Source organism: Rhamphochromis longiceps, linkage group LG4, assembly GCF_057381845.1.
Source record: "Rhamphochromis longiceps isolate RC_006_pf linkage group LG4, R_longiceps_female_GT1.1, whole genome shotgun sequence".
In the NCBI taxonomy this organism is placed as follows: domain Eukaryota; kingdom Metazoa; phylum Chordata; class Actinopteri; order Cichliformes; family Cichlidae; genus Rhamphochromis; species Rhamphochromis longiceps.
In genome coordinates, this window is record NC_140560.1 from 12741076 (window position 1) to 12767422 (window position 26347).

The following is a 26347-nucleotide window of genomic DNA, read 5'->3' on the forward strand; positions in this document are numbered from 1 at the left end:
CCTAGAAATTTGCATGAATAATAAATACCTACTCTGTGGAATAGCAATAAAGTTCATTTTAGGGGTGACGAGTATCTTTTGTTTCTTTGAAGCACTCTCTTCATCCTTTTTCTAAAAAACAAGACAAAAACAAACTGAAAACATACATTCGATACACCAAAATCTGTGATTTTAATATTTATTTTAAAGGGCTGGTTCTAACTTGTAGCGTTTAGCAGCGAGTATGTTCAGTGAAGCTGACGATAGTTTGGAAAGCAAGTGGGTTAATGATGCAGTTTTATGAGCATCAAAGAAAATCCACCAGTAAATACCACTTCACAGATGGGGGCTGAGACAGTTGGAGGACCACATGGACACACTCTGATTCACACAATATGGGAAGTTTATAGCTCTGCATGTTTAGATTTAATGAAGCTTCTGAATCACTTTTGGACAAAAACAGAGCTTTTCTTTCTGTAAGATTTTTATCTTTAGAAAACTTTGCATCTATGTATTTTGCAGCAATGTCACCATAAGGAACCAGATTAACTGGGACAGATTTAATATAACCTATGTCAAAATGTAACCTGTTCAAACAGAGGAGATATTTTGCTAAGCTTGACAAGTTTCCATCAAATGCTACAACTTCAAAAGGAATCCATGTTAAAACACTCAGGCGGTTTCACTGTGGACTATATCCTGCTTTTTAAAATAAATGGTAATTGATTCAGTTAGTGTGACAGGTCAGCAGTCTGGAGATCAAAGAGGAGCTCTCAGATGTCAGAGAGGAAACTGGTTTAAATAGCAGCTCAGAAACACGTTTGCCCTGCAGTGTGTGTTAATGTACGAGCACGTACACACTCACGTGCTGCTTGTACTGCAGGGTTTCATATGTAAATACAGGTGGCTGAATCATTCATGAAGACATGAACCATCCATATATTACATGCCACATGATTTTAAATGTAACTATGCAAGTAAGAGAGATTTTTATCAACAATGTAAAATGATTTACTTAGGTATTGTATTAAAATAAAACACTCTTCAACTAGAAAGTTTGCTTAGTCTCACTGAATGATGATGAAAATCATTGTTTGGGGGTCAGAAATGACTATATTTAGATTAAATATGGACAGCTAAGTTAACTTACCTCAGCTAGTTAGCCAGTTGCATCTATGGTACAAACCGTATGCCAGCTGTGTTTGGCCAGGGCAAGCAAGGCAAGACATACTTGCCTAGTGAATTTAAAAATAGCAATCATTAAAGCGTACTAAAGTGAAAGCAGTCGCTCTCCTTGCATCTCAAAGGTTTGTGCCATAAATCTTCCTTTTTGCATTCATCCTTTAAACTATTGCCATCTTGTGGCACATGCAGCTATTGTCTCTGGAAACAGGTTTAACTCTGCTTGACTTGGAGACAAAGAAATATGTCAGTTTTCTATTAAAGGGAGGACAGCTTTGTCCGGTTGAGCACATGCATTGTGAATAAATCTGTTATCTTTGGTGGGAGACTATTGAGAGACAGTAGTGCTAGATAAGCTGGTCCGGGTTCTGCTGAAAATAAAATCAGTCACTAGTAAAAATTTAAATGAAGAAAAACACATAACCATAATTTTTAATCTGTAAAAGTCATACCACTGTTATATGCTAATAAGTAACTAGATCAAACTAGATCATTAAAAGATTGAAGGGTCTGTTAATTAACCAAGCTAAGGTTCATTATTTGTTACATAATTGTATTATTATTATTATTATTTTTTTTTTTTTCGTGTCCCGTTTGGATCTTTAGCCATCAGAATTGTTGTCTTAAGGCCAAGAAAGATGCCAAGCGGATTTATTTTACCAAGTGGCTCATCATGGCCTTGCCATATTGGTCCATTTGATTGACCTTTATTATAATTAGGAATTTATTTTATTTTCAGTTGCTACAAACGGGACAGACATGACTGGGGGATAGGACAGGGAGAAAGAATGAAAGAAAGAGAGGGAGAGAAAGAAAACCAAAGGGGAGAAGAGACGGTGAGAAGGGGGGGAAGAAAGAAAACAAACAAACAAACAAACAAACAAACAAACAAACAAACAAACAAACAAACAAACAAACAAACAAAACACCTGGATCACCTGTATGGAGAAAAAAAACAGAAGAGAAAGCAAACAACAAAGAGCAACATAATAAAAAAAACAGCACCATCACAATAAACTAGCTAGCAGTAGATAACAGTAGATACTAAATAATAAACGATATTGTGCAGCACGCAAGATAGACAGCGCACAATGTGCTTTGAGGCAGCAGCCAAGAAAGGTGTAGTCCGCGTCTGTGAACACCCGTGTGTACACCTGTGTGCATACCTGTGTGGATCAGCATGCTTGCATTCCAAAGGTTTCTCCATGTAACGATCTGCTAGGGAGTGTGGGGAGCCATAGCCCCGTCCTCCAGGGTATGAAGCAGGTATGGAGGAGATCCAGGCCCCAGATATCCAGAGGCCCCCAGAACACAAGAGACCAAGGAAGACCAACAGAGGGGCAGCCGCGCCACTGTCCCATACATAATTGTATTAAAATACTCCTGTAGGCACAAACACAGCCACGAGTTCTAGTTCAGTGAGTCAAATTAACTTTAAATTAGAGGTGACACAGGTACCGGCTCCACAAGTAGGTCAAAGAGGCCATGTCCCTAATAATGCATATCTTCAGGCCTTAGCACATTTTAAAAGGCAGTGTTATATAAAAAGAACCAAGGTAATTTAATCCAAATCTGGTATTGGACTAGGCTCTGTGCTTGTTTTTTATTCCAAGGTTGGGCATCTTAACATGGGAGTTTGACTTCAGCCTGAAATAGACATTTAAGGAACTGTAGTTTTGAGAACTCCACTTCTGTGTTAGTGTTGGCGACTGTTGCTGTCCTAGTCTATAATGCTTCACAGTATATGCATATTTAATGTTAAAATCCAGGAAAAGCTCTTGACGGTTTGGGAAGTAAGAAATTGTACTAATTGATGTTGCCAGTTATTTAAAAGCATGGCAGTTACTCTTGAGTTTGACCTTGTGAGTAAACTTTCTTACGATGAAAAGTGTAATGACTGAATTTTTAGTGGCACATTTAGATAAAATGTTTTGATGTGCCTAAAGTCACCTGTGGTGCTTTGTGGCAGCTGTTTCTAGCCTCATTACAAGCCAATAGGCCAACAGCGGCCTGTGTGTGTAAACTTTATGTTGTTCTCGTCCCTGCGTGGGTTGTCTTTGCAGTTTAATTTTCCTGTCAATATAAACATGACCGGTTCTTTGTCTGTGTGTGTGTGTGTGTGTGTGTGTGTGTGTGTGTGTGTGTGTGTGTGTGTGTGTGTGTGTGTGTGTGTGTGTGTGTGTCAGGCCTGTGACTGACTGGCTGTCTGTCCACTCATTCAGTGTCAACTGGGATTGCCTCCAGCCCCCTGTGACACTGTTAAAAGGATAAGTGGGTACAGCAAATGGATGGCTTATTACTTACTCGCTTAATTAAACAACGATGACTAACTACAAATGAAGAAATCATGTGTCAAGTCAAGATCATTGCTTTTAGTGCTCCATAACTATTAACATTAGTGTGGTAAGTGATGATAGGGAATTAGCTGTCTAGCAATAACTTAACATGGGTTCAGGAAAAGAATATAACCATTAAACATCTCGTTTTACAAACATATGTGCAGTATTAAAGCTGATTCACGATGGCTCTCTTGCTGTATATATGGTCATATAAAAAAGATGCACTTTAAGGATGATGTCACTGAAAGCAGAGTTGAAAGTGTTGCCATGGTAATAGGTGAAGGCAGCCGTGTTTGGCCCTGACTGGGTGGGGTGCTACTGTAAGTAACAGACACGCATTCAAAGGACAGTGCACAGGTACCGCTCAGTTTGCGTGCATCTCTGTGTTTTGTGTGTAAGCAAGTGCGTTCGTTTGTGTACTCCCCCATATCATCCAATTACCTCTACACACAGCTCTGGGGTGATGTACACTGTGTCATCTCATTATGAACAGTAAAAACAGAACCAGAGGTTATTACACGGGGCTGTTACTGGGCACTAAATAGATGTGCGTGGCACAGTTTGTGTGCGTTTTCTCTTCTACATATAATTGGGGTCTAGAGGTATGCATTGTGCATCTGTGTCTCTAACCGTGTTATGTCTCTATGTAAGAAATTATCTTTCTTCTGTCTCAGTATGTTTGTGTGTGTGGGGGGTGGAAGTTAGAAAGAATGTGCTGCTAACTTCAATCATAAAATGTAATTTTTTAAAACAAGAGAGAGAGAGATTTTATTCCAGCATGTCCAATATGACTGATGGGCTGTGATGAAATATAAGCAGCATGAATAAAACGTTTGTCCATTAATGAGAAAATGTTTTATTGTCTTCAAAGCTACATTATTCTTTGTAAAGTGGTTACAAAGGATCAAGGATATCTGTATCAATCTAAAGGGGAAATTAATTTTTTTGTACAATCAGCAGAAATCACATAACCATCAAACAAAATGCAATAAAAAGGCAATGCAACATTAAGAATACAGGGATTCATTCAAAAGACAAATGTCAGCTGGGATGTATAGGTTTTTGAGTATATTTGTATATATTTGCACTTTGCCATATGTTATCTGCAGCCACACAGAGGCAACTTAAATCCTTTGATAAGGAGGGGCTTGTAGAGGTGGACTAAACAGGCACCCAGCAATATGATCAATATTATCAGAATACTTCACTGACTATGCGATATGACTGCGATTGTAATTTAAACCATTTTCTTCAACTCCAAATTATGCCAGTTGCCAATATCTGAGTATCCAATAAAAATGATGCCAGTTCAGTTATTTATTTGCTGCAAAATGAGATCAAATACACCAACACTGTCTCTAAAACCTGTCATTAATTTTGCCATAAGATGAAGTCAGTTTGCTATCAGTCTGTCATTGAATGGGCTCAAGTTCGCCATTAAATGCAGCGTGTTTCTGATTATAGAGCAATTTACTGAAATAAATCATTGAAAATCACCCATCGATTGCTCTCTACATGGACAGAAATTCACCTTTAGCTATTACATTTGTACTCAGCAACCTTCCTGCTCTACAGGAACATAACCAGATTATAACCAGCTGGAAGAAAACTGAGCCAATTCCCCCAAGATGTGCTCATTGACAAAGACTCATTCAGACTGATGGCAATAGGTTGGCAATCTGTCTGCATTTATAACTTAGGCAGCAATTATGTGGAAACCTTCAACAATCTCTGAGAGTGACTGCAGTCAGTCCAAATCAAACTGGAACTGTTTGCAAGGTTGCCTCTATCAGGCAACCTGTGCAATCACCTTATGATCAAAAGTAGTTGTTAGTGAGCAACACACTCAATCGCTGGGAAACCCTTTAGTCACAATTAGTAGCAGAACATAAATAAATCCAGTGCGCTCATCAGGCAGTCAGTGTCCTAACCTTGCACAGGCAAGGAAGGTCTTTCAGGGTCACATCTGCAAGTTTGCTGCACATTGTACGTAGCTTGAAGTCTGTTTTTGTTTTTTAGGTTCAGTGACCCGCGACCAAAGAATGTCTCATAAAAGTGCTGTTGACATGAAAAAGAAAAGCTTGTGATAAAAGTATATGCACTAGCAGGCTACAGCATCCACCTGAAGCTCAAAGTCCAGCTTATAATCAGTTCAGACTCCACACATGTATCCTTTATCACCACAGGGGAGGTGGTTATAGGCTTCTTCCTAAAATCCACGATCATCTCCATAGTTTTTGATAAGTCCAAGAAGGACAATTGCACTCCCTACTTAAGAATATGGTACCTGGCTTTCACACTCATTAGTATAGAGCACAAACAAAATCATCAAAAGAACATGTTCCTGTGGTGGTCCAGTGGAGGAAAGAAGATTAGAGAAGATTGGATAAAATGCCATCAACCATCACATGCTATAACCACATATCAAGTCAGGATCAATGATATGAAAACTCACAGGTCTCAAATAGAAATATAAGCTGAAGAAGAATTAAATTAAAAAAGGGTGCAAAGGTTTTTGCACCCTCTAAATGTGCCAGAATCATATTTAGTAGAGTGCCCAATACATCATGAAAATCCTGCCTGACCTACAGGCAAGCTGGAACACATTCAGATTTGTATGCACTGATATAGGAGATTTAAGAACTACAGGCTTGTAGTCATCAGTGACTGACAACAGGCCCGTAATGCCATCGGGGCTTTTCTTGCCCTTCTCAGCCCAGAAAAGTTTCACAACCTGCACACTGCTTTGCCCGGGAGCTACATGAAATCAGTTCATCAGGGCCCATTCTGATGATTCACCTGCATTAACAAGAGAGAAAAAGGGTGTAAAGTGCTTTAGAAACTTTTAAGTTCTGATCATTTTATCACATTCACTAATCTAAAGTTTATACATAAATGTTTATACATAAATGAGCTCAGGGACTTTGTGGTTCCTGTGAAAGTTCTGGGCTTAGTAACTAGTAGCATGATATAGTAGTTGTAAAGGCAAGTTGCCTCTTGTTTGTCAAACAATATTCTGTGTTCGGAGTATTTGTATGTGGAATTTTTTGCCTTCAAACCTAGAGCCTGATTGGGATAATTAAAAAATTTTAAAATTAAACTGAAACGTTGTTATAAATACCTAACTAGCGACAGGCAATCTAGTTTTGTTGTGGGGTGTTGCCTGGTTCATATAACACATGTGTCCCTATGTAAAAATAAACTAAACTTAAAAAAAATTAATTAATTGATATCTAATGTACAAAATTCTACAACCTGTTTTAGACGTTTTGTACATCCCTGTAAATATGAGCCAGTGCTGACAAGCTTTCATGTATGTGGCATTATCTGGTCACATCCTTTCATTTATATAACTATTCCGGCCTGCAAGCATCGCTCTCTGGAGGTGCACATGAGATGGAGATGCTGAAATGAAATTTTGGCTTGCAGAACACATTATCGAATGTCTGTAAATTTCAGTATTGAATCAAAATCCCTGATGAAATCAAACTCCGGATGGATGCAGCCAGCAGACTTATGTGGAGTAAAAGGCATCATATAGCTGACATGAAGCAATCCTGCCTGTGTTGCCTGAGAAATATAACAGAAATATTTACTGCAGAGGAAAGTTGCTGACAGGGTTGTTCTCCTTACTTGCAATTAGATGACTGTCAGGCAGACAGTTATAACTGGCTTCTTGATAGTATACAGGTGCTTGTCAAACCTAAGGTATTTTGTAGGTCGGTAATTAAGGGCTGAGTACGTTTCACATTTGATACCTGTACCAGTACTTGGAATTTAGTACTAATTACTTGTTTATTGGTACTTTACTTGTTTTAGAATGATAGAGTGCAAATTTTTGCTTACAAAGTAATTCCATATTGTCTGATAATGTCAGTGATGTTGATGCCATTGTCACAGTGTTTGCGTACAACAGTATTAAATAGTAATCTTAGACAACTATTGCTTACTGTATACTTAGGTTTTAGGCATACTATCTCACATATGGTTAACATGTTTAGCGTAACTAGCATGCTAATAAGAAATTTCAGTGCCGCTAATGTAAAAATGTTAACCACACATATTTCTGATAACAGCTTATTAGACTCCCTGGACAACATGTCAGTGCATGAATAAACATTTCTTCATCATCATGTGCTGTGGGTTCAACTTCTTAAAAGTTGGAAGGAGGCATGCTAACATTAGCTAACATTTGGCTACCAGGTTACCAAATACAATACACCCTTTAGCTTTTATTTATTTTGTACTTGACCAGGCGTTTCTTCAGATTAGATGTGTTGCCATGGACAGCATTGCGTTTTACACTACAAATGTTTCAGAAGTGCTCATCTGTGTCAAGTTTTGAAAATTGTAATCACAACTGAGATTGTGTTTAGCTTGCTACCGCTACCATTGCTCTGTTTGTTTGTTGCTATTCAGTATGTGGATAGCATGTGAACAGTATGCTCTACAATATGAGACAAATAAAAGGCTATATGTAAGCTTGTTTCTGCAACTGAAAGAAGGAAAAACATTTTTCCCCATCCACAAGTAAAAATTTCAACTTACTAATGTAAACTTTCTGGGAAAATGACTTGAAATTAACAAAATAATTTTAACCTCCTAAGACCCGAACTCTTTTATGACATGCATTTTTAATTTCCCTTTGCTATTTGGGGTGATTTGGACCTGATGAATGTAAAAACAAAGAATTACCTGATTTTTTTTTTTTTTTACCTCATTTTTGTTTCTGAGAAAAATGAGATCCAAATAAGAGGCCACTGATTTTAAATTCTGTTAGAACAGTGGCAGTATAATGTCCTCGTAAGTGGATATCAGGCCAAATTTAGACAAAATTTAGACAACCTAAAATGTCACATATGTGGACGCCAGGTCCTAGGAGGTTAAAATCTAATAAGTTAAAATTTTGACATGGCAATGTTTGTTTTTTTTTAGTAGCAGAAACAAGCTTCCAAAATAAATGGATGAAATACTCAGCTAGAAAATATATAGCAGCTAGTTTGTGCTAATACGGTCTCTCAATCACACCACCACACAGTACTGACCCACACATACAGTTCTTACACACACACTGGACATTCTGGACATTGTTTTCACTTCATCACTTAAATCACTTTAAGCATATTTGCACTGCAGAAGACATAATGTGGATTGCACAACACTGGACATTATATTCTTCATTTCCAGTTAATACTTGTACAGCTGCTGTTATTGTGTATATATTTATTTATATTTCTTCATACATTCTTATATAGTTCTATATTGTGTATTTTGTTGTACAGTTATTTTATTTTCAACTTTAATTTATATATTTTATCTTATTCTTTCCCAGTTAAATTTACCCTTCATTCTAATTTGTGTTGTACAGTTATTTCCTTTTTAACTTTAATTTATATTTTATTCCTTCCTAGTAAAATTTACCCTTTTTAATTTTTCATATTTATTTCCCTTTTTAATTTTTCATATTTATTTCCTATCTTATTCATAGCCTTTTCCTTTTTTGTTTTCTTTAGGTCACGAGCAGTTGTCCAAGCATTTCACTGCATATCGTACTGTGTATGACTGTGTACGTGACAAATAAAATTTGAATTTGAATTTGAATTTTTATTCCTGCTAATGTAGTGCAACTGCAAGTAAACACATCTAAACATTAATAGTCCAAAGGTGTGAAGTGTAACAATATTCACTTTTTAAAAACAGCCTTTTTTAGTGTTAATGGTTTAAATATGAAAAAAAAAAATAACATGATGATGACAGTGAGTAAGTGGGGGTGGAAATGTACATGATATAAACACTGGTCCCACCCAGCCTGCAAACTGCAGGAAAATGTGCATCTGTAATATGATATTCTTTCTTCTTTCTCAAAGGTCTGATTGCTGAAAAGAATGACTTGCCCATCGAGGAGGAAGATGATGAGCGAAATCTCAACTACAACCCTCCAGCTCAAAAGTCCCTGCAGGAGATTCAGGAGCTGGACAAGGATGATGAAAGTCTGGTGAAGTACAAGCAGACCCTGCTGGGGCCAGAAGCAATGATGGCAGGTTGGTGTGTGTTTATTCTTTGGCCGTGGAAGAGGAAGATTCATGAATCACGCTGGTGCCCAGTCTTACTGCAGCTTTATACTTTAATACTATCCACTTACAACAACAATTTGTGATGCACAAACCTGCACATACACACACACACACTTCCTACGGACCTGCTTGTCTCAGCATCTCTAACCCAGCAGCCAGTGTTATGGCAGCTGATATCAGTACAGCTCTGACTCCCTCACTGCTGTAACTCAGCACCACCTCATCTACAGCTTAGTAGCATTGAATTCTGTAAGAAAGGCTATAATGAGACAATGGAAAAGCAGCAAAGAGAGGGGAAATGACTTTATCTTCGAAGAGAAGCTGTATGCTGAATACCGAAACTATCTCTAAATACAAGCTTGGGACAAGATGTTTTTCTAGTGCTTCTAAATGTTAGATACTGTATTTTAAGATGCCTTTTGATACTCCAGCATTAGTGCAATGGCCAGCCTCTGATTACAGATCAAATAAGTGGTATCTAATGTGGCCAGCTTGTTCATTTTCCCTGCTACTGTTCATGATGTGGAGCTCAGTCAATCAGGAAAAAAAGAAAAGATGAAAACTGAACAAACAAAAGCCAAGCAGGTACTTGAATTCTGCAATAATGGACTGTTTCTCCTCTTCAGACGCCTCTGGTCCTAATGTCAAGGTGACCAGATTGACCCTGCTGTGCGATGATGCACCTGAACCAATTACTATGGACCTGACAGGTACCCAGTGCCTCTGTTTTGTCACTTCTTCACTAAACTACTTTTTCTCTCTAACCTTGTCCAGCTGTGGATACGATATGGTGTTGCTGTTCACTTAAACAGTTTAGTGCTTTGCCCTGAAGCAAGGCATCCCATCCCACTGTGCTGCATTTTTTGTGCAGTAAGACTGCAGTGGGTGTGCCAGTGCTCGAGAGAGAGGAGACAGCTAGATGTTTGCTTAGTGGACATACTCTTTTTTTTTTTCTCCCTGTGGCAAACTAAGGACAGAGAGTGATCTTTCTCATATTTAATTACAGTGTGTGCATGTGTTGAATGGTAATTGTAAGTGTATGTCACTTCCTATAAGAGACATCTGTGTGTGTGTGTGTGTGTGTGTGTGTGTGTGTGTGTGTGTGTGTGTGTGTGTGTGTGTGTGTGTATTCACAAGTCTGATATGCATGCGCTGTATTTAAGTGCATGCCGGTTTGCTTTCCCACCCTGATGTGAGGATTTCCCTGCCTGTTACAATCACAGTCACTCATACATGCACATTCACACACAGCTAATAAGAAAAGTCACCTGGTTGCTAGGCAATGCTGATTTTGTACTGTGCAGTTCCCACTAATACAAATGCAGAGCGATGAAAAGCATCTAGGAGCACTTGTTTCAGAGTAAAAGGCTCTGCTGGACTGTATGGAGCTTGAAGAGCATGCTATGTTTCCACATCTAAAGTTTTCAAAATGAAAACCATTGGAGTAATCTTGGGCTAAGCTGCCCATTAAAAGAAACACTGCATTACAAAGTGGCAAAGATTTTTAAAGGACACGGCATTGATTATGTACAAGATGTTCAGATAGACTCAGCTATCCAATGACTAAAGCTGTTTAATGTCTACTGTGGCCTTGCAGGAGCTGAATGAAGTGTGGGGCTAAGGTGATGTCATAGTGAGTCATGAGTTTATTTCAGCGTGGGCTGTGGAAACCTTTATGACAACCTGCAGGTGTGGAATATGTATGAGTTTGTCAGGGAAACAGGCTTTAATGAGTGGTAATAACGCAAATTATGGAAAATGCAGGATACTGTGTTTACCAGGTCATAATTCCTGTACTTCTCCATAGAAGTGGAATTCAAACCTCTGGAAATATCTGGAGAACCATTTCAATACAAGTGAAGACTCGGGGAGTAAAGGTTCCTAAAAAATTATTTAATTCAAGCACTGCTCTGAAAGCTTTTGTTACAATAACATTTATGCTCATCATCATAGCAAGCGGACAAAAAAAACCTTAATAACTGATAATGGAGGCCTTGCTTTATTCATTCCATCCCAAATCTGTCGATTTCGAGAACGTTTGCAGATTTGCATAAAAATGTTTATAATGCAAAGATTGAACATATATAATGAATGCTGTGAAATTTTTAGCTTTATATATCAAATACTTTTAAAGTTATATTTGTTTTGAAAAATGGTCCAAAGACCCCCTTTCAATTTTGTTGGTTTTTTTTGCTGTGGAAATGTTTGAACATGTTGCAGTCTTTTATCCTGTCTTCTTTCTCTCACCCCAACCGGTCGCAGCAGATGGCCGTCACTCCCTGATCCTGGTTCATCCGGAGGTTTCTTCCTGTTAAAAGGGAGTTTTTCTTTCCCACTGTCGCCAAAGCGTTTGCTGCTATTTCCACTGGGGTCATGTGATTGTTGGGTTTTTCTCTGTATTATTGTAGGGTCTACCTTACAATATAAAGCGCCTTGAGGCGACTCTTGTTTTGATTTGGCACTGTATAAACAAAATTTAATTGAATTGAATGAATACCTCAAAACCATCTTCACTGATCTTTCTTGCCATCAAAATGAATCAGGATCTGTAATTTGGGACAAATGCATCAAAAAATGTCTGATAACTGGCTAGTTAATAATATATTAATATAATATAGTCCAGCACTAATAAAAAAAAGTCACTCAATGACAATAATTCGGAATCATGCTTATTTCAGTTTCACAGCACTGTAAAATAAACCACTTGGAATATTTTTCAAGATCAAAGTTACAACAATGGAAAAAAAGACATTTTCATTCAACTTCCACGCTGGATTGAGTAAATATGACAAACTGTACTATAAAAAAAAAAAATTTCCGTTCATAATGTAAAACCCAGGTCATTTTATCTCCATCTGTGTAAACTTTGGACAAACGTTGGATGATTGCTGTGGAATTTTAGCATTATATAACCTTTTCTTTATCTTTGTGACTAAGAATTTCATGGTAAAATTTCATTTTTCCACATGCTTTTGTTATTGTGAAATGTAACTATATACCAGAAATGAGTTCAAATATGGCATTTGAGTGCACACTGCTGGATTGAAAAAAATCTTTGAACTAGCCAAAACTTCAACATTTTTTAATGTACCAAATGACTGATTCTGATTCATTTTGATAGTAAGGAGGACCAGTGGATATATCAGTATTTAATCTTTGAGATATTCATGTTCATGTTTTGAACTAAAAAGAAGAAGAGAGATTGGCGAAAGCATGACTCTACAGAGTAGCTGCAGTATAATAACACTATAAGCCATGCTGGTATCATGTTGCAGTCAGATAGCTAAAACCACTTCAGTGGATGCATTAGAGATCCCATTTTGCACTCTAGGCTGTGTTTGTATACGCACGCGCGCGTGTGTGTGTGTCTGTGTGTGTATATGTGTGTGTGTGTGTGTATTGATGTTACAGAAATGGAGAGGGTTGGAAAAAATGTAGGGTGATATTGCACAATAGTAGAGTTTACTGACCTGACAGTGTGTGGGGAGAAGAGAAAGCAGACACTCAGCCTGACTGCACGCTTGACTGGTCATCCCATCAGGGACCTTTCACTTTTGGCAAGGTTACTTGGGTCCACATCCTAACCTTAACATCTGAAATCATAGCCGTCCCTTCATTCACCCAGAGGGTGTGAAATTTATCTCGTATATCAAAGTACCCAGTCTCTGTCACAACAACAAGGTGGGTGGAAAGCAGACTTTGCTCTGTGGTCCAGTTACATTATGTAATATATTATTCTATTCTAACAGGATCATATACAGTCATGTGAAAACTCTTTTTCATCTTTTTCAAAATCCTGTAGGAGAATGTCTGGCCTTCTGTTCATGTCCTAAGGCTAAAAAAAAACCCAAAACAAAATGAAGATCTTTGAGCATCCCAGTCAGCGTTAGGATTCTAATCTGACTGAGATGCTTTGGCATGACCTTCATGTTCAAAAACCCTCCAATGTGTCTTAATTAAAACAATTCTGCAAAGAAGAGTGGGCCAAAATTCCTCCACAGTGATTTGAAAGACTCATTGGCTTCTATCAGAAACACTTGATTACAGTTCTCCCTGTTAGGGGTGGCAAAACCAGTTATTAGGTTTAGGGGGCAATCGCTTTATCACACAGGGCCATGTAGGTTTGGATAACTTTTTCCTTCAATAAATGAATCCATTATTTAAAAACTGCATTTTGCATTGATGCTGGTTATCTTTGTGTGACGAAATGAAACATGTATATGTGACAAAAATGCAAAAAAGTAAAAAATCAGGAAGGGGAAGGGCTTTAGGTAAAACTGGCCTGTGTATTGAACATTGATTTTGTTTAATCACAACTAAATGAAAGGAATAATATAAATCAAAGAACGTGAATTGAAAACCACGTTCTTGCTCACATGCACTTATTTAATGTTTCTTATTTTGAATAAACCATCTTCTACTTATCCTGCCAGTCATCAACATCTCTTTACTGTTGCCATCCATTTCAGTTTTAATTGAATGACACTTCTTTGTATTATTTTTTTTTCGTCATTTCTAATTAGTTGAGTGAGCCTGGGTGTTAATGCACTGAAACACAAGAAATGCAATTGTTTCTGCACAAAAATAGCTTTTTAAGGGTTTTTTTTGTCTCAGTGGAAATAGCAGCAAGACTATCAGGTATATAGATAGAGATTTTTTTTTCCTGTGAAAAGTATAATGTTTAATAATAAATATCTTATAACCAAGTAGAAAAGTCTAACTTAAAGCTCTAATATATTGTATACCACATATTGCACTCTGTGTGGCCACACTGCACAAAGCAATATCCGTGACTTTGACATTTGGTGCTTTGGTGTCCTAAATGCAAGCACTGGCTTTGTTAAACTTTCATGTTCCCGGGGTTGTTTTGCTGAGCGTGCATGCTGCTGCGCATTTATTCAGACACACACTTGACACCAAGCAGCCTCTGCAACATTTATTATATTCTGTGTGTCTTATGTCAGTGATACTTCAAGGGTATATCCTTTATGTGTAATGCATATAATAAAGTCGACTGAGAGTGAACAGAAAACATGATGATTTATTCAAAAGAACTGGATGCTAGCCTGAATATTTTACCTCAGCTGTTTGAGCGTCAGAGGATGAAACAGAGGTGAAAGAGGATGAGCACTTTTACCACAAGCTGGTGTCTAATGTCCGAATGTTTGCTCTGCAACGTGTTACTGATTCGTTTTTCTGTGATTTGAGTGCTCCACAATTATCATATTGTCACATCTTATACTTATCATATCTATTAGCTAAGTAGCTGGCTCCTTATTTCTGAAGGGATGACTCGTTTACACCCTATATGACACAACCCCACCCCCCCATTTATCCAAGCTGGGGGCCAGCACAAGGAGGGTCCTAGCTTGTGAACCTGTGAAGCTGAGATTGTGTCTCTTTCTGGTCTTGAACTGCAGATGTTTTGCGTTTAAGATGAAGATGTTCGCCACATTGGCTTGAAAAGGTGCCAGGGCAAAAATGCAATTCTTAATAACAACATTTCAGGCCCCTACTGTCATTAGCTTGCTAATAAAAATGCTTTAAGGGATGAAGGTAAAACATTTTTAGACATTTTTTATAGCACTGCTTGATGTCAAATCCAATTTCACCCAGTAAATAGCAGGCACTGAATGAAATTTAGGCCATTTATTTTAAAACAAACACACTAAAAAAAAAAAAAATTATATATATTATTATAATCTTTGGCCGCCATAAATAAAATGTTAATTTTCGTAATCCATCACTTTGTATTAACCTGGGTTACACTCCTCCACAGAGAAGCAGGAATTCACCATAAAAAGTGGTTTTCTAGATAATGCAGTTTTAAAATAACTGGAAAAAAACATCTAAAATGAATGATGAGGTGGGAAGTGTTTGATGAACTGACCCATTCAGAATAACCTTTGCTGCTAATGATAAACGAACCCTGGACTACACACAGAGGCATAATTGTGTAGGCAGTGTTAACAGATAGTGGTGTAATCAGTCAATTATAGCCCTGACTGACATGTATCAACAACCACTGGGTGGATGTTTCTCAAGTCAGCCCAGTGTGATCCTTTGACTCTTATGCAGCACCAGGATCGGGTCAAAATCATAACTTATGCAGCTGTTTTGACATTTTTCTCGCTGCTGTGCCGCTACACATCCGCCCAGCTGTTAACTACTAATGACTGCTTTGTATACGGCTGGTGAGTTTAATGTGCGCTAATGCATCATATTTAATATGAAGTGTGCATGAATTTTAAATGAATAACTAGTCTGAAGAATGTGACACAAGCACGTGTAGCTGTTAGATTAATGGAGTGGAATAAAAAAAGTAGAAGGCTTCTCTATAGTATGATGCTCATGTAGCACTGCTGTAATATCCATGTATTATTATTATTAAATAAAAGATATAGATATGATTAACCCTGCTACAGAATATAATTCTATAATTGACCTTTGAATTAGGTCAGCAACCAGAATGACTACTTAAAACTGACTAGACAAAGAAAATTACAAATTTGTGATTTTGTGGCATAAAAAATAACAAGCAGTGATCGCCATTGGTGCAATATGTGCAAAGTGTAAGGTTTAGGCTTGTGTGTGTGTGTGTGTGTGTGTATCCTTGCATGCATACTTGCTGGTGTTCATACCTGCTTGTGTTTTTTTTGCAAGAGAGAAGGGGGGGAGAACAGGTAGACAGCTTTCCACATTGACCTATTTTCTCAGTCAGACGCTCCCAAGGGTGGCCAGCTTCTTTTCTCTTCTCTCTGTCTCCTGAGACGAGAGTAGGGAGAGGAAGGAGGTGCACAGGAAGGTAGAAAGGAGGTTATATGAAAGGGAGGGTTACAGGCTGCAGTTCAGAGAGGGAGATGAGTCCAAAGAAATGAGACAGAAATAGAGATGGAGAAGCTACCGAGGTAAATGGCATGTTTGGTTTTTATCTGATGACTTTATCTCGCAGCAACAAGAAGCTCCCAAACCACAAGGGGATGTGCAGATTGTCAAAATTAAGACATAACCACATACTGTAGGAACAGTTAGGCGTTTATATTTATTTATTTATTGCGAATTTAAATGTACATCTACGTGGATTTTTAAGATGTCTTGCTTTGATTCTCTGACTGCCTCACTTCTTCCTCGCATCATATCACTGCTATCTGTTTTTTTTATTTGCCCCATTCTTCTATCTCTCCTTCATCTCCTCCTCCTTTGCTTCCTCTTTTGTTTCTCTTTGTCCATTAGGAAGCACTCAGGACTGATGGTTTGGTTTAAATTGACATATAAAGTGATTAGGCAGTGGATGCATTTCTGATTGCTCTGTGCTTTTTCAATGGGCCAGGATGCTTTGCCACCACTGCAGTATGAACTCATTCAACCACACCACACAACTGAGACACTTTTACTATACAAAGAAACCATACTGGTTTTACCCAGTAACAATAAATAACCAGTATGTCAGAGTTCCTTTAAAGGTACAGTCAGCAATTTTTTTCAGGTTATTTCATAATTTAAAAAACACAGTACATAAATTAGTCATCTTCCAAGAAATTGATGCGTTTTCATAGGTTATTTTATGGAAAGTGCCATGTTCCCTCCAGTCAACCTACAACTGACAGGTTATACAATACCAGCCAGTTATACAGTAAGCTAACAATATGCCTGATAATATTTGGATAGAGCGTCCTTAAAATCGCACTTTCTCCTTGATTATATTCTCACATCCTATAATAGTTTATTCATTAAGCATCAGAGTCCAACAAAGTTATATCGACTTCCAAGAAAGTTTCATTAATACCAGCTAGCAGCAGGTAACAGATGCTAACAGAGGCTAACATATGCTAACAGAGGCTAATTGTTTTAAGTCACTTCTTAAAATCCACTTGTTTTGATTGGCCACAGTGTTTGACTGAGAGTTGTTTTTGTATTGTATAATGTATAATGTTAAGTACTATTCTAAAGTGCTTTATAACTAAAAGTTAGCTTGGTTTGGCTAACTATGGCAAAAACAGCAGCACCTGCTGACAGAAAAGTTCTCAACAACTCACCTCAATATTATTGTCATTTGTCAGAAGTGAGCTGCGCTGACTCTTTGACTTCTTTCACAAACTTTTACAGCATCCTCCCAAATAAACAGACATAGACGCTTCTAGCACTGATAGCTGAGGTAAACGGTGGACTGACAGCCTTTCACAGATAGTGGCAAAACTTAGCTTTGCTAAATACACTCAGAGATTTTATGGTGACTCTGGGGTTATAGTGTTAAATATTGCAAAATCATTAATGGATTATAAATGTGTTTTTTATTCCATGATTTATTAAAATATGTTGAAATATAGCATGTAAAAAAGTAGCGAAGCACTCTAACCAGCTGTGTCCGTGATGGGGCACATCTTTTTGGTTTTGGCTGCCAAAAACATGTTTGTCCTACATCAGCTACCATAGCTAGGATTATGTGCTTTAATTGGGAGGGACAATCTGCAATCTACTAACATCTCAAGGGGAAAATGTTATGCACTATAACTTTAAGCACATTTTCTTTTTAAATTTACTCATTCCGATTTAGCAGAAAACATGAGAAGACAATTCTGGGAATTCACTGGCATCCCTCTTTAAACAATTATATCATGGTGGTCATATTATGGTGCAATTCTCCAGTTGCTGTGCAAGTCAGTAAGCTACATTTCTGGATATGTAAGAAGCAATAAGAGGGTGACCCTTCTAGTCATTTTACATGTGGAGTGAGTGATGTCATACATGTCATGTGGTCCATTAGGGATGTTTTATTGTTTCTTTGTTGTTGATTGTGCAGGAGACCTGATCGCTCTGAAGGAGAAGAGCTTCTCCTTACAGGAGGGAGTGAAATACAGACTAAAGATACACTTCAAGGTAAGTTGGAAAGATACAGTCGCACAGGATATATTAAGGATGGCGAGCCTTAGTGTGGGTTACTGTGTGTGTGTGTGTGTGTGTGTGTGTGTGTGTGTGTGTGTGTGTGTGTGTGTGTGTGTGTGTGTGTGTGTGTGTGTGAGAGAGAGGGGTGGAAACAAACAGATGGGAAGGTATCTACTGGAAGTGATTAAGAGGTGGAAAGGGAGACACAGTGCTGAGTAAGCCACCACGTGCTATAAAATCAAACCACCAAAATCAAAGCAGACCATTATCTTTTTTTAATGGGCTTTTTCAGTGCTGCTTAATTTTATAGTGCTTGTAAAGCTTCATGCTGGAGATGAAACCCTTTTAATGCTGTGGAAATAAGACTCGGTGGGAGTTTTCACGTTATCAGCTGTCTTTGTTACGTGAACACTGAGAGGCCAAGGGCAGAACTGCAGAATATGGCAGTTTGCACCAAGACGTTTTTATACAGCCAGCTCACTGGAAGAGTCTGTCCATCTTGATTCTTTGCTGGCAGTGGATTAGAGGTCACTTAGGTGGAGCCATTGGAGGAGCACACTCAAGGTTGTGATCCACTCTGACACACTGAGGCTCAAAGGAAGGATACACACAATAATTTCTCAGGGAAGATTTGTCAGTTTCTTTTTCTCCGGAGCCCTTTCATTAGCTTCCTTTCTGTCACTGCACTGTGCTACACATTTAATGCTTTCGGGGGATTTTCCACTTCAACAAACTCTTCCAGTTTCATGTTTTTTTTCTGGGCTTTTATCTCTCTTGAACTATTTTCTCTTCTAACTGCATTAGCTGAATGTTCCTCTTTGTGGAAGCCCATTATGGTTTACCCAGACATATATGACACTAACAGCTCCATTTTCATATGTTTCCATCATATAAACCACATTTGAAGACATGCATCAGTCTCATAGTGACCTCTCCTCAGTTTTACTCTAATGCACAAAGACTATCAATATATATTGTAAGTCTTTTTGATTTATAATTTGTCTTTGCAAAGGGACAAGGTATCTGTCAGCCACAGTACAGGATACAGTGAGAACACTGTGTTCAAAGGATATCGTGCACAACTGACTACATCTCGTACTGTAAAATTATAAGGAGACAGAAACAGGTAGGGTAATTTTCCACAGCTGTCACTTCTCACACTGTGGGAAATTGTCCACTTCAGTAGCTTTTGTACTACTGGAAGTCCTCTGTGTGGTTTAGTGGAGGCAGCACACATAACCAAAATATTCTCCCACTGGCGCCTTCACACAGGTTTTGTGCTAGATAGCCGGCAGGCTAAGTTCGGAGTTGTGGTGTATGTGTGAAAGTGACTTTAATGATTGTGTTGATGTTGTAAATTCCCCTGAAAGGATAACGTTGCTATAAATGCTGCAAATGAACATTAAATTTTTATTTGAATGTGTTTCCGTGTTGCCAAGTGCATGCAGAACTTTTTTTCTACACTGAACAAAAATATAAACGCAACACTTTTGTTTTTGCTCCCATTCCCCATGGGATGGACGTAGAGACCTAAAATTCATTCCAGATACACAATATAACCATCCCTCCCAAACAGTGGTCACAAATCAGTCCAAATGTGTGGTAGTGGGCACATCTGCTATATTGAGATAATCCATCCCACCTCACAGGTGTGCCACATCAGGATGCTGATCTGACATCATGAGTAGTGCACAGGTGTACCTCAGACTGCCCACAACAAAAGGCCACCCTGGAATGTGCAGTTTTGTCTCACAGCAAAATGCCACAGATGCCACAAGCAATGAGGGAGCGTGCAATTGGCATGCTGACAGCAGGAATGTCAACCAGATCTGTCGCCCGTGCATTGAATGTTCATTTCTCAACCATAAGCCGTCTCCACAGGCGTTTCAAAGAATATGGCAGCACATCCAACCGGCCTCACAACCGCAGACCTCGTATAACCACACCAGCCCAGGACCTCCACATCCAGCAGGTTCACCTCCAAGATCGTCTGAGACCAGCCACCCAGACAGCTGCTGGAACAATTGGTTTGCACAACCAAACAATTTCTGCACAAACTGTCAGAAACCGTCTCAGGGACGCTCAACTGCATGCCCGTCGTCCTCATCGGGGTCTTGACCTGACTCCAGCTCGTCGCCGTAACAGACTTGTGTGGGCAAATGCTCACATTCGATGGCGTCTGGCACGTTGGAGAGGTGTGCGCTTCACGGATGAATCGTGGTTCACATTGTTCAGGGCAGATGGCAGCTGAGAATGTCCCAGTTCTTGCATGGCCAGCATACTCACCGGACATGTCACCCATTGAGCATGTTCGGGATGTGCTTGACCGGCGTATACGACAGCGTGTACCAGTTCCCACGAATATCCAACAACCTCGCACAGCCATTGAAGTGGAGTGGACCAACATTCCACAGGCCACAATTGACAATCTGATAGACTCCATGCGACGATGTGTTGCACTGCATGAGGCAAATGGTGGTCACACCAGATACTGACCGGTTCTGGGTCCCCAGACCCCCAATAGCGCAAAAAACTGCACATTCCAGGGTGGCCTTTTGTTGTGGGCAGTCTGAGGTACACCTGTGCACTACTCATGATGTCAGATCAGCATCCTGATGTGGCACACCTGTGAGGTGGGATGGATTATCTCAATATAGCAGATGTGCCCACTACCACACATTTGGACTGATTTGTGACCACTGTTTGGGAGGGATGGTTATATTGTGTATCTGGAATGAATTTTAGGTCTCTACGTCCATCCCATGGGGAATGGGAGCAAAAACAAAAGTGTTGCGTTTATATTTTTGTTCAGTGTATATGTAAATGTAAAGAAAAAAGTAAATATCTAGTTAGTTATGTTTGCTCATCATGACACCAGTAACAAACCAAATTCCTCCTAGTTTATTTGTTATATTAATAAGCCTGATGATAGCAGTGATTTAATTCAATTCCTTTCCTCTGTCTCTTTTAATAATGTTCCTTTAATCATTCAAATGCTACCCCGCCCAGCCTCCACACTCTCCTCTCCTCTTCCCAGCATCATCATCCTTTCCTGCCTTTCTCTTGCCTCACTTCCCTGTTCTCTTCTTTTTCACTTCATGCTCTGCCATCCACACTTCCTCACACCTCTAATCTCTTCCTTCTTTTCTCTGTTACAAATAAACCCCTCAACGTTTAGCTGTCACATTCACAATAAACACCTGAGGTGATGAAAATGTTTTTGAAACCAAGTGAATTCCCCAGAGGGTAACTTCATTAATTATTTGCCACAGAAATAAGAAAAGGTCAGAACTCAATTGTAGTTTAGCTGAACTTCCCTTGAGTCAGTAGGGATAGTAGTTTATCGCATTTTTAAAATTCGGTGGAGCTGATTGTAAGACAACCAGGAGCCAGCTCATCTATAACCCTGCATAGGTCTCATTGTCTGAGAGTGCGGGGAATACTATTGACCTGGAGATGAAAGCTAAACATTGCTGTTATGATACAGAAGTAATTTGAATGAATCACCAGGAGCGAGTCACCCTATCACCTGGATCTTTATTGAAAAGCAAAGAGTAAGTAAGCCTAGAAAATAGGTCAGTGTATGTCTAAGTGTGAATGTGTGGAAGTACTGGGCTTGAGGAAGGACCCAAGAGACCTTGCCCTGAAGGAAAAGGTAGAGGTGGGTAGAATAGCCAAACAGCTCAGGGAATGAGCAGCTCAGCTGTGCTGCGAGGACACCTGCTGGGCAAAGATTATCACTGCAGTTTGCTGTTACATTTAACGATGGTTTACTTCATTGATTGAATGTTTAAGGTCCCACAGACCTTATGTGTGTGTAAGGGTATGTGTAGAAATAATGACAATCCCAGAATTTCTCTCTTTTTTCCTTGAGACTAGTATTTTTTTCTCACCTCATTAAAATGTAACGAATAAAGTGAAACTTATAACCCATTTTGTGAAATGGATAAAATACAAGCTAATCAACACAAATCTGCTTAAAAAAAACTACTTATGGGCTACTTATGAAAAAAATTATTTAATTTGCCAAAAGGATGCTGGATAGCAGTAAATATCCAGTAGCAGAAGCACTGTAATGATGGATGTATTGACTGAGGAAGGATGCTGCTACATATTACACGAAGCTGTTTTTTCCAGCTGTGGTCTCATCTGAATAAAAGGTAATTGTGTTTTAAGGCACTTTGCATAGTGAGTGATGAGCAATTGTAGTATCTCTGTTTGTGTCCCATGTTAGAAGATCTGGACTAAATTAGTCCACATAAGATTACAAATCTCAGATATGTACATTTTGTTTACGTGTCTGGTATTTTTTCTTTAATTACTTCATTTTCCTTTTGTACATAAAAATGTGTTTCCATTAATGTAGCAAAGATATCCTTAAGGTTGTGTGGAGATTTCTTTTTTACATCGGTTTATGCTGCATTATGCATTATGTGAATTAGACACTCTCACTTACCTTTTGCTCACTGAGTCAGTGTGAACTGATTTCTTTTTTGGGGGTGGGGGCAGCCTGGAAAGAGGAAATCACAAATTAATGAACATGTTTGAAACGATGTGTGTCTGCAGGTGAACAGAGAAATCGTTTCTGGCCTGAAGTACCGTCAAGTGACCTACAGAAAAGGAGTGAGAAGTAAGTTCAGTCATGAAAAAAAGTGCTGGAACACACGTCTTAACCTTTGAATCCAAGTTAAGAGGTGGATCCTATTGCCACAGGTGTGTAAAATCAAGCATCTAGCCATGCAGTCTGCCTTTACAAACATTTCTGAAAAATGGGTAATTCTAAAGGGCTCACTTAATTCAAGCATGGTGCACCAAGTCAGTTCATTAAATTCTATCCCTCCTAAATATGTGACGATCATCTAAAGTGGTATTATTGCAAAGTGGAACCATTAAGTAACCATAGCAACTCAGCCACAAAGTGTCAGACTATGTAGAGTTAACGATGGGGGTAACCAACACGCTGATGACTCAGCGACTGCAGAGATCCAAACCTCCCCGGGCATTAACATCAGCACAAAAACTTTGTGCAGGGAGCTTCATGGCTGAGCAGCTTCTGCATATTGTCCATATATTGTGTTTGAATGCAACTAAACATCCATCAACAAAGACACTGAACATCAGTCAGTGAAATGGACTTGTGTTTTTATTTTTTATGAACAAAATATTGTATGTCACATACATATTGTACAAAAATAAAAGTACAGAAGGGTGAAAATGGCACCTTTGAAATGTTTGCACTGAATGCACAGATAGATTGTTAGAATCAGAGAAAAGGTTGTTAGAGAGCTACATGCTCTGTTTGCGTCTCTTCACAGTGAACAAGGCGGTGTACATGGTAGGAAGTTACGGCCCACGCGCAGGGGAGCAGGAGTTTCTTTGCCCGATCGATGAGGCAACTAAAGGCGTGATGTCCCGTGGCCAGTATCAGATCAAGTCCTGCTTCACTGATGATGACAAGAACGTCTACTTATCCTGGGAGTGGAACCTCAATATCAGCAAGGACTGGAATTAATCGATTGGGAGTGTGTGTGTGTGTGAGAGAGAGAGAGAGAGAGAGAGAGAGTGTGTGTGTGTGTGTGTGTGTGTGTGAGAGAGAGAGAGAGAGAGAGAGAGAGAGAGAGAGAGTCTGTGTGTGTGTGTTAGAGAGAGAGTAATAATTCTGCTCTCTTTCCTTCTTTCACGTCTATTCTTCATCCCCTCTTGTCTCTGTCATCTTCCGCCACATTTCATGAGAGCTACCTTGCAGTGGCCAAAACAAGAAGTTTTCTAACTCTCCTCTTCCACCTTTTCCCTCCTTTTCTGTTTAGTGCACTACACGCAGGCCTCCAGAAAACCACGAGTGACTGAGACTTTTAGAAAAGAGAATGCCCTCTTTCTCTGCTATTGTTCAGAGTTAACCACATGCTGAAATCTCCCTTTCCGCTTGCTTTCAGTTCCTTCCTCATGGCGTGTGTAGGCAAGTAATGAAAGGGTGTTTAATCCGTTCAAGGCACAAATCCAATAAAATATAAACATGGCAAAATCATTTTTATAGCTGAAGGGAAACAAACTCCAGAGACTGCTGTTGTGTCCAGTAAGTAAGGTGGATTTATTCTTTTTTATTTTATCATTATAGAGTTAACTGGGACAAGATGTCCTGAACAGCTTGCAGTAAACATTAGAACAGGTTTTCTTTTATAGCAACATCACAACAACAGTCGCCTCTAAGTGCTTTATAGTGTAAGGTAAAGACACTACAATATTAGAAAGAAAATCACACCAATTAAACAACCCCTATGAGCAAGCACTTGGCCACAGTGGGGAAGAAGAAACTCACTTTTAACAGGAAGAAACCTCCCGCAGAACCAGCAGGAGAGATTTCGGATTCACACATCAGAGCATTTCAGGTTTAAAAAGCAGAGATACAGACAAAAGAAGATGAGAGGGGCAGGCACATGCCGGTGACAGGAAAGGTTGTTTGGTCCATTCACAGAGTGAACTCGGCAGCAGGGACAGCTCATCGAGGCAATTAAGCACCAGATTAGCTGAAAAAACCTCAAAGTCACAAAGTGCACCTGTGGTACACTTTCCTCCTTAAAATTAGGGAGACTTACACTTCAAGATTGTATCTCACATTTCTGCTGCAAATGGTTGAGAAGCAACTACAGAAATATAAACAACTCAGAACCAGTTTAGAGTTTTCATCTGTTTCTAAGTAATACAGCGGCTGATGTCTGGGTGTCACTGGGTGGGAGAGAATAGGTGTGCTTATAACATGCGGGTTATAACAGTGTTATATACCAGTGAGGGACAAGATCATTGTTTACCCTGTCCACCCCTGATTTAATAGAATAGAATAAACCTTTATTATCCCACGGATGAGAAATTTCGGTGTTCGGTGTTTAACATTGTAAGCTTTAAGGATAAGAGATTTTTAGGTAGTAACTTTCTTTCTTTCTTTCTTTCTTTCTTTCTTTCTTTCTTTCTTTCTTTCTTTCTTTCTTTCTTTCTTTCTTTCTTTCTTTCTTTCTTTCAAGTTTCAATTTTCAATTTTTTAATTTTTTGGGACCAACACAATTTTTAGTGCACATACAATTAGAGATAAAATTAGAGGTTTTAACAGATAAATACTATTTATAAGTCTAATGTTATTTGTAATTGCTACCAGGGATAGGGTGGGTTAGAAAATAGCATTGCCAATCTATTACATCTTTAAAAAAAAGAACACTGTTGGTTTTTAATCATTTTAAAGAAAAAGCCTGGGGAACTGAAAGAAGGATCGCCTGTGGTGTACCTGCAAATGTTTTTTAAATGCAGCCAACAAAGTTAAAAAAGGAACAATTCAGTTTCAAATCATTATTAAATTAATAATTAAATACCTTTAAAGGTTAGCTTATGGCAGATTAACCTGTAGAGACCGGAGCAGAATTAGCACGTGTGACAGACAATGTGCTCAGTTTTTTCTCATTTAGCTGAAAAATGTTCCCAATGATAGCTCAGTAAAATATAACATCAAACACTCACAAATATAGATCTTTGAACAGTTGGCTATGGTGGGGAGGAAGGAGGATGGCTGCATTAACGGGAAGAAACCTCTGCCGGAGGTTTCTTCCTGTTAATGCAGCCATCCACCAGGACCAGTTGGGAGTAGGAGAAAAGAAAGTAAGAACAGCACATATTTAGCATCACCCTTAAACATCTGTAATAATCTTGCACAAATGTAAATTGGCGCTATTTGTCGTGAACAAATGTGGGTACTTTGTATCAAAGTTTAGGAACTGTAGGTCCAAAATTTCGTGATTTTAAAGATACTGAAACAACAGGTGTCACAGCCGTACCTGCTCCCAACATACAGCAAACGTAATTGTGCCTCTGAACTGGCATCATACACTTAGAAACCCACAGGGCATT

General features: G+C 38.9%; 1 protein-coding gene across 1 annotated transcript in view; it reads left to right on the plus strand.

Annotated features, from left to right (window-relative positions):
- arhgdig (Rho GDP dissociation inhibitor (GDI) gamma) overlaps nucleotides 1–26001 on the plus strand; it is a 34163-nt gene extending 8162 nt beyond the window's left edge. The window contains exons 2-6 of the mRNA XM_085405128.1: nucleotides 9368–9541; nucleotides 10201–10284; nucleotides 18375–18451; nucleotides 23024–23087; nucleotides 23773–26001. Of these exons, the coding sequence (XP_085261254.1) occupies nucleotides 9368–9541; nucleotides 10201–10284; nucleotides 18375–18451; nucleotides 23024–23087; nucleotides 23773–23969 (596 nt within the window). The 3' untranslated portion in view covers nucleotides 23970–26001. The remainder of the gene's footprint in view (nucleotides 1–9367; nucleotides 9542–10200; nucleotides 10285–18374; nucleotides 18452–23023; nucleotides 23088–23772) is intronic.
- Nucleotides 26002–26347: the final 346 nt, after the last annotated feature.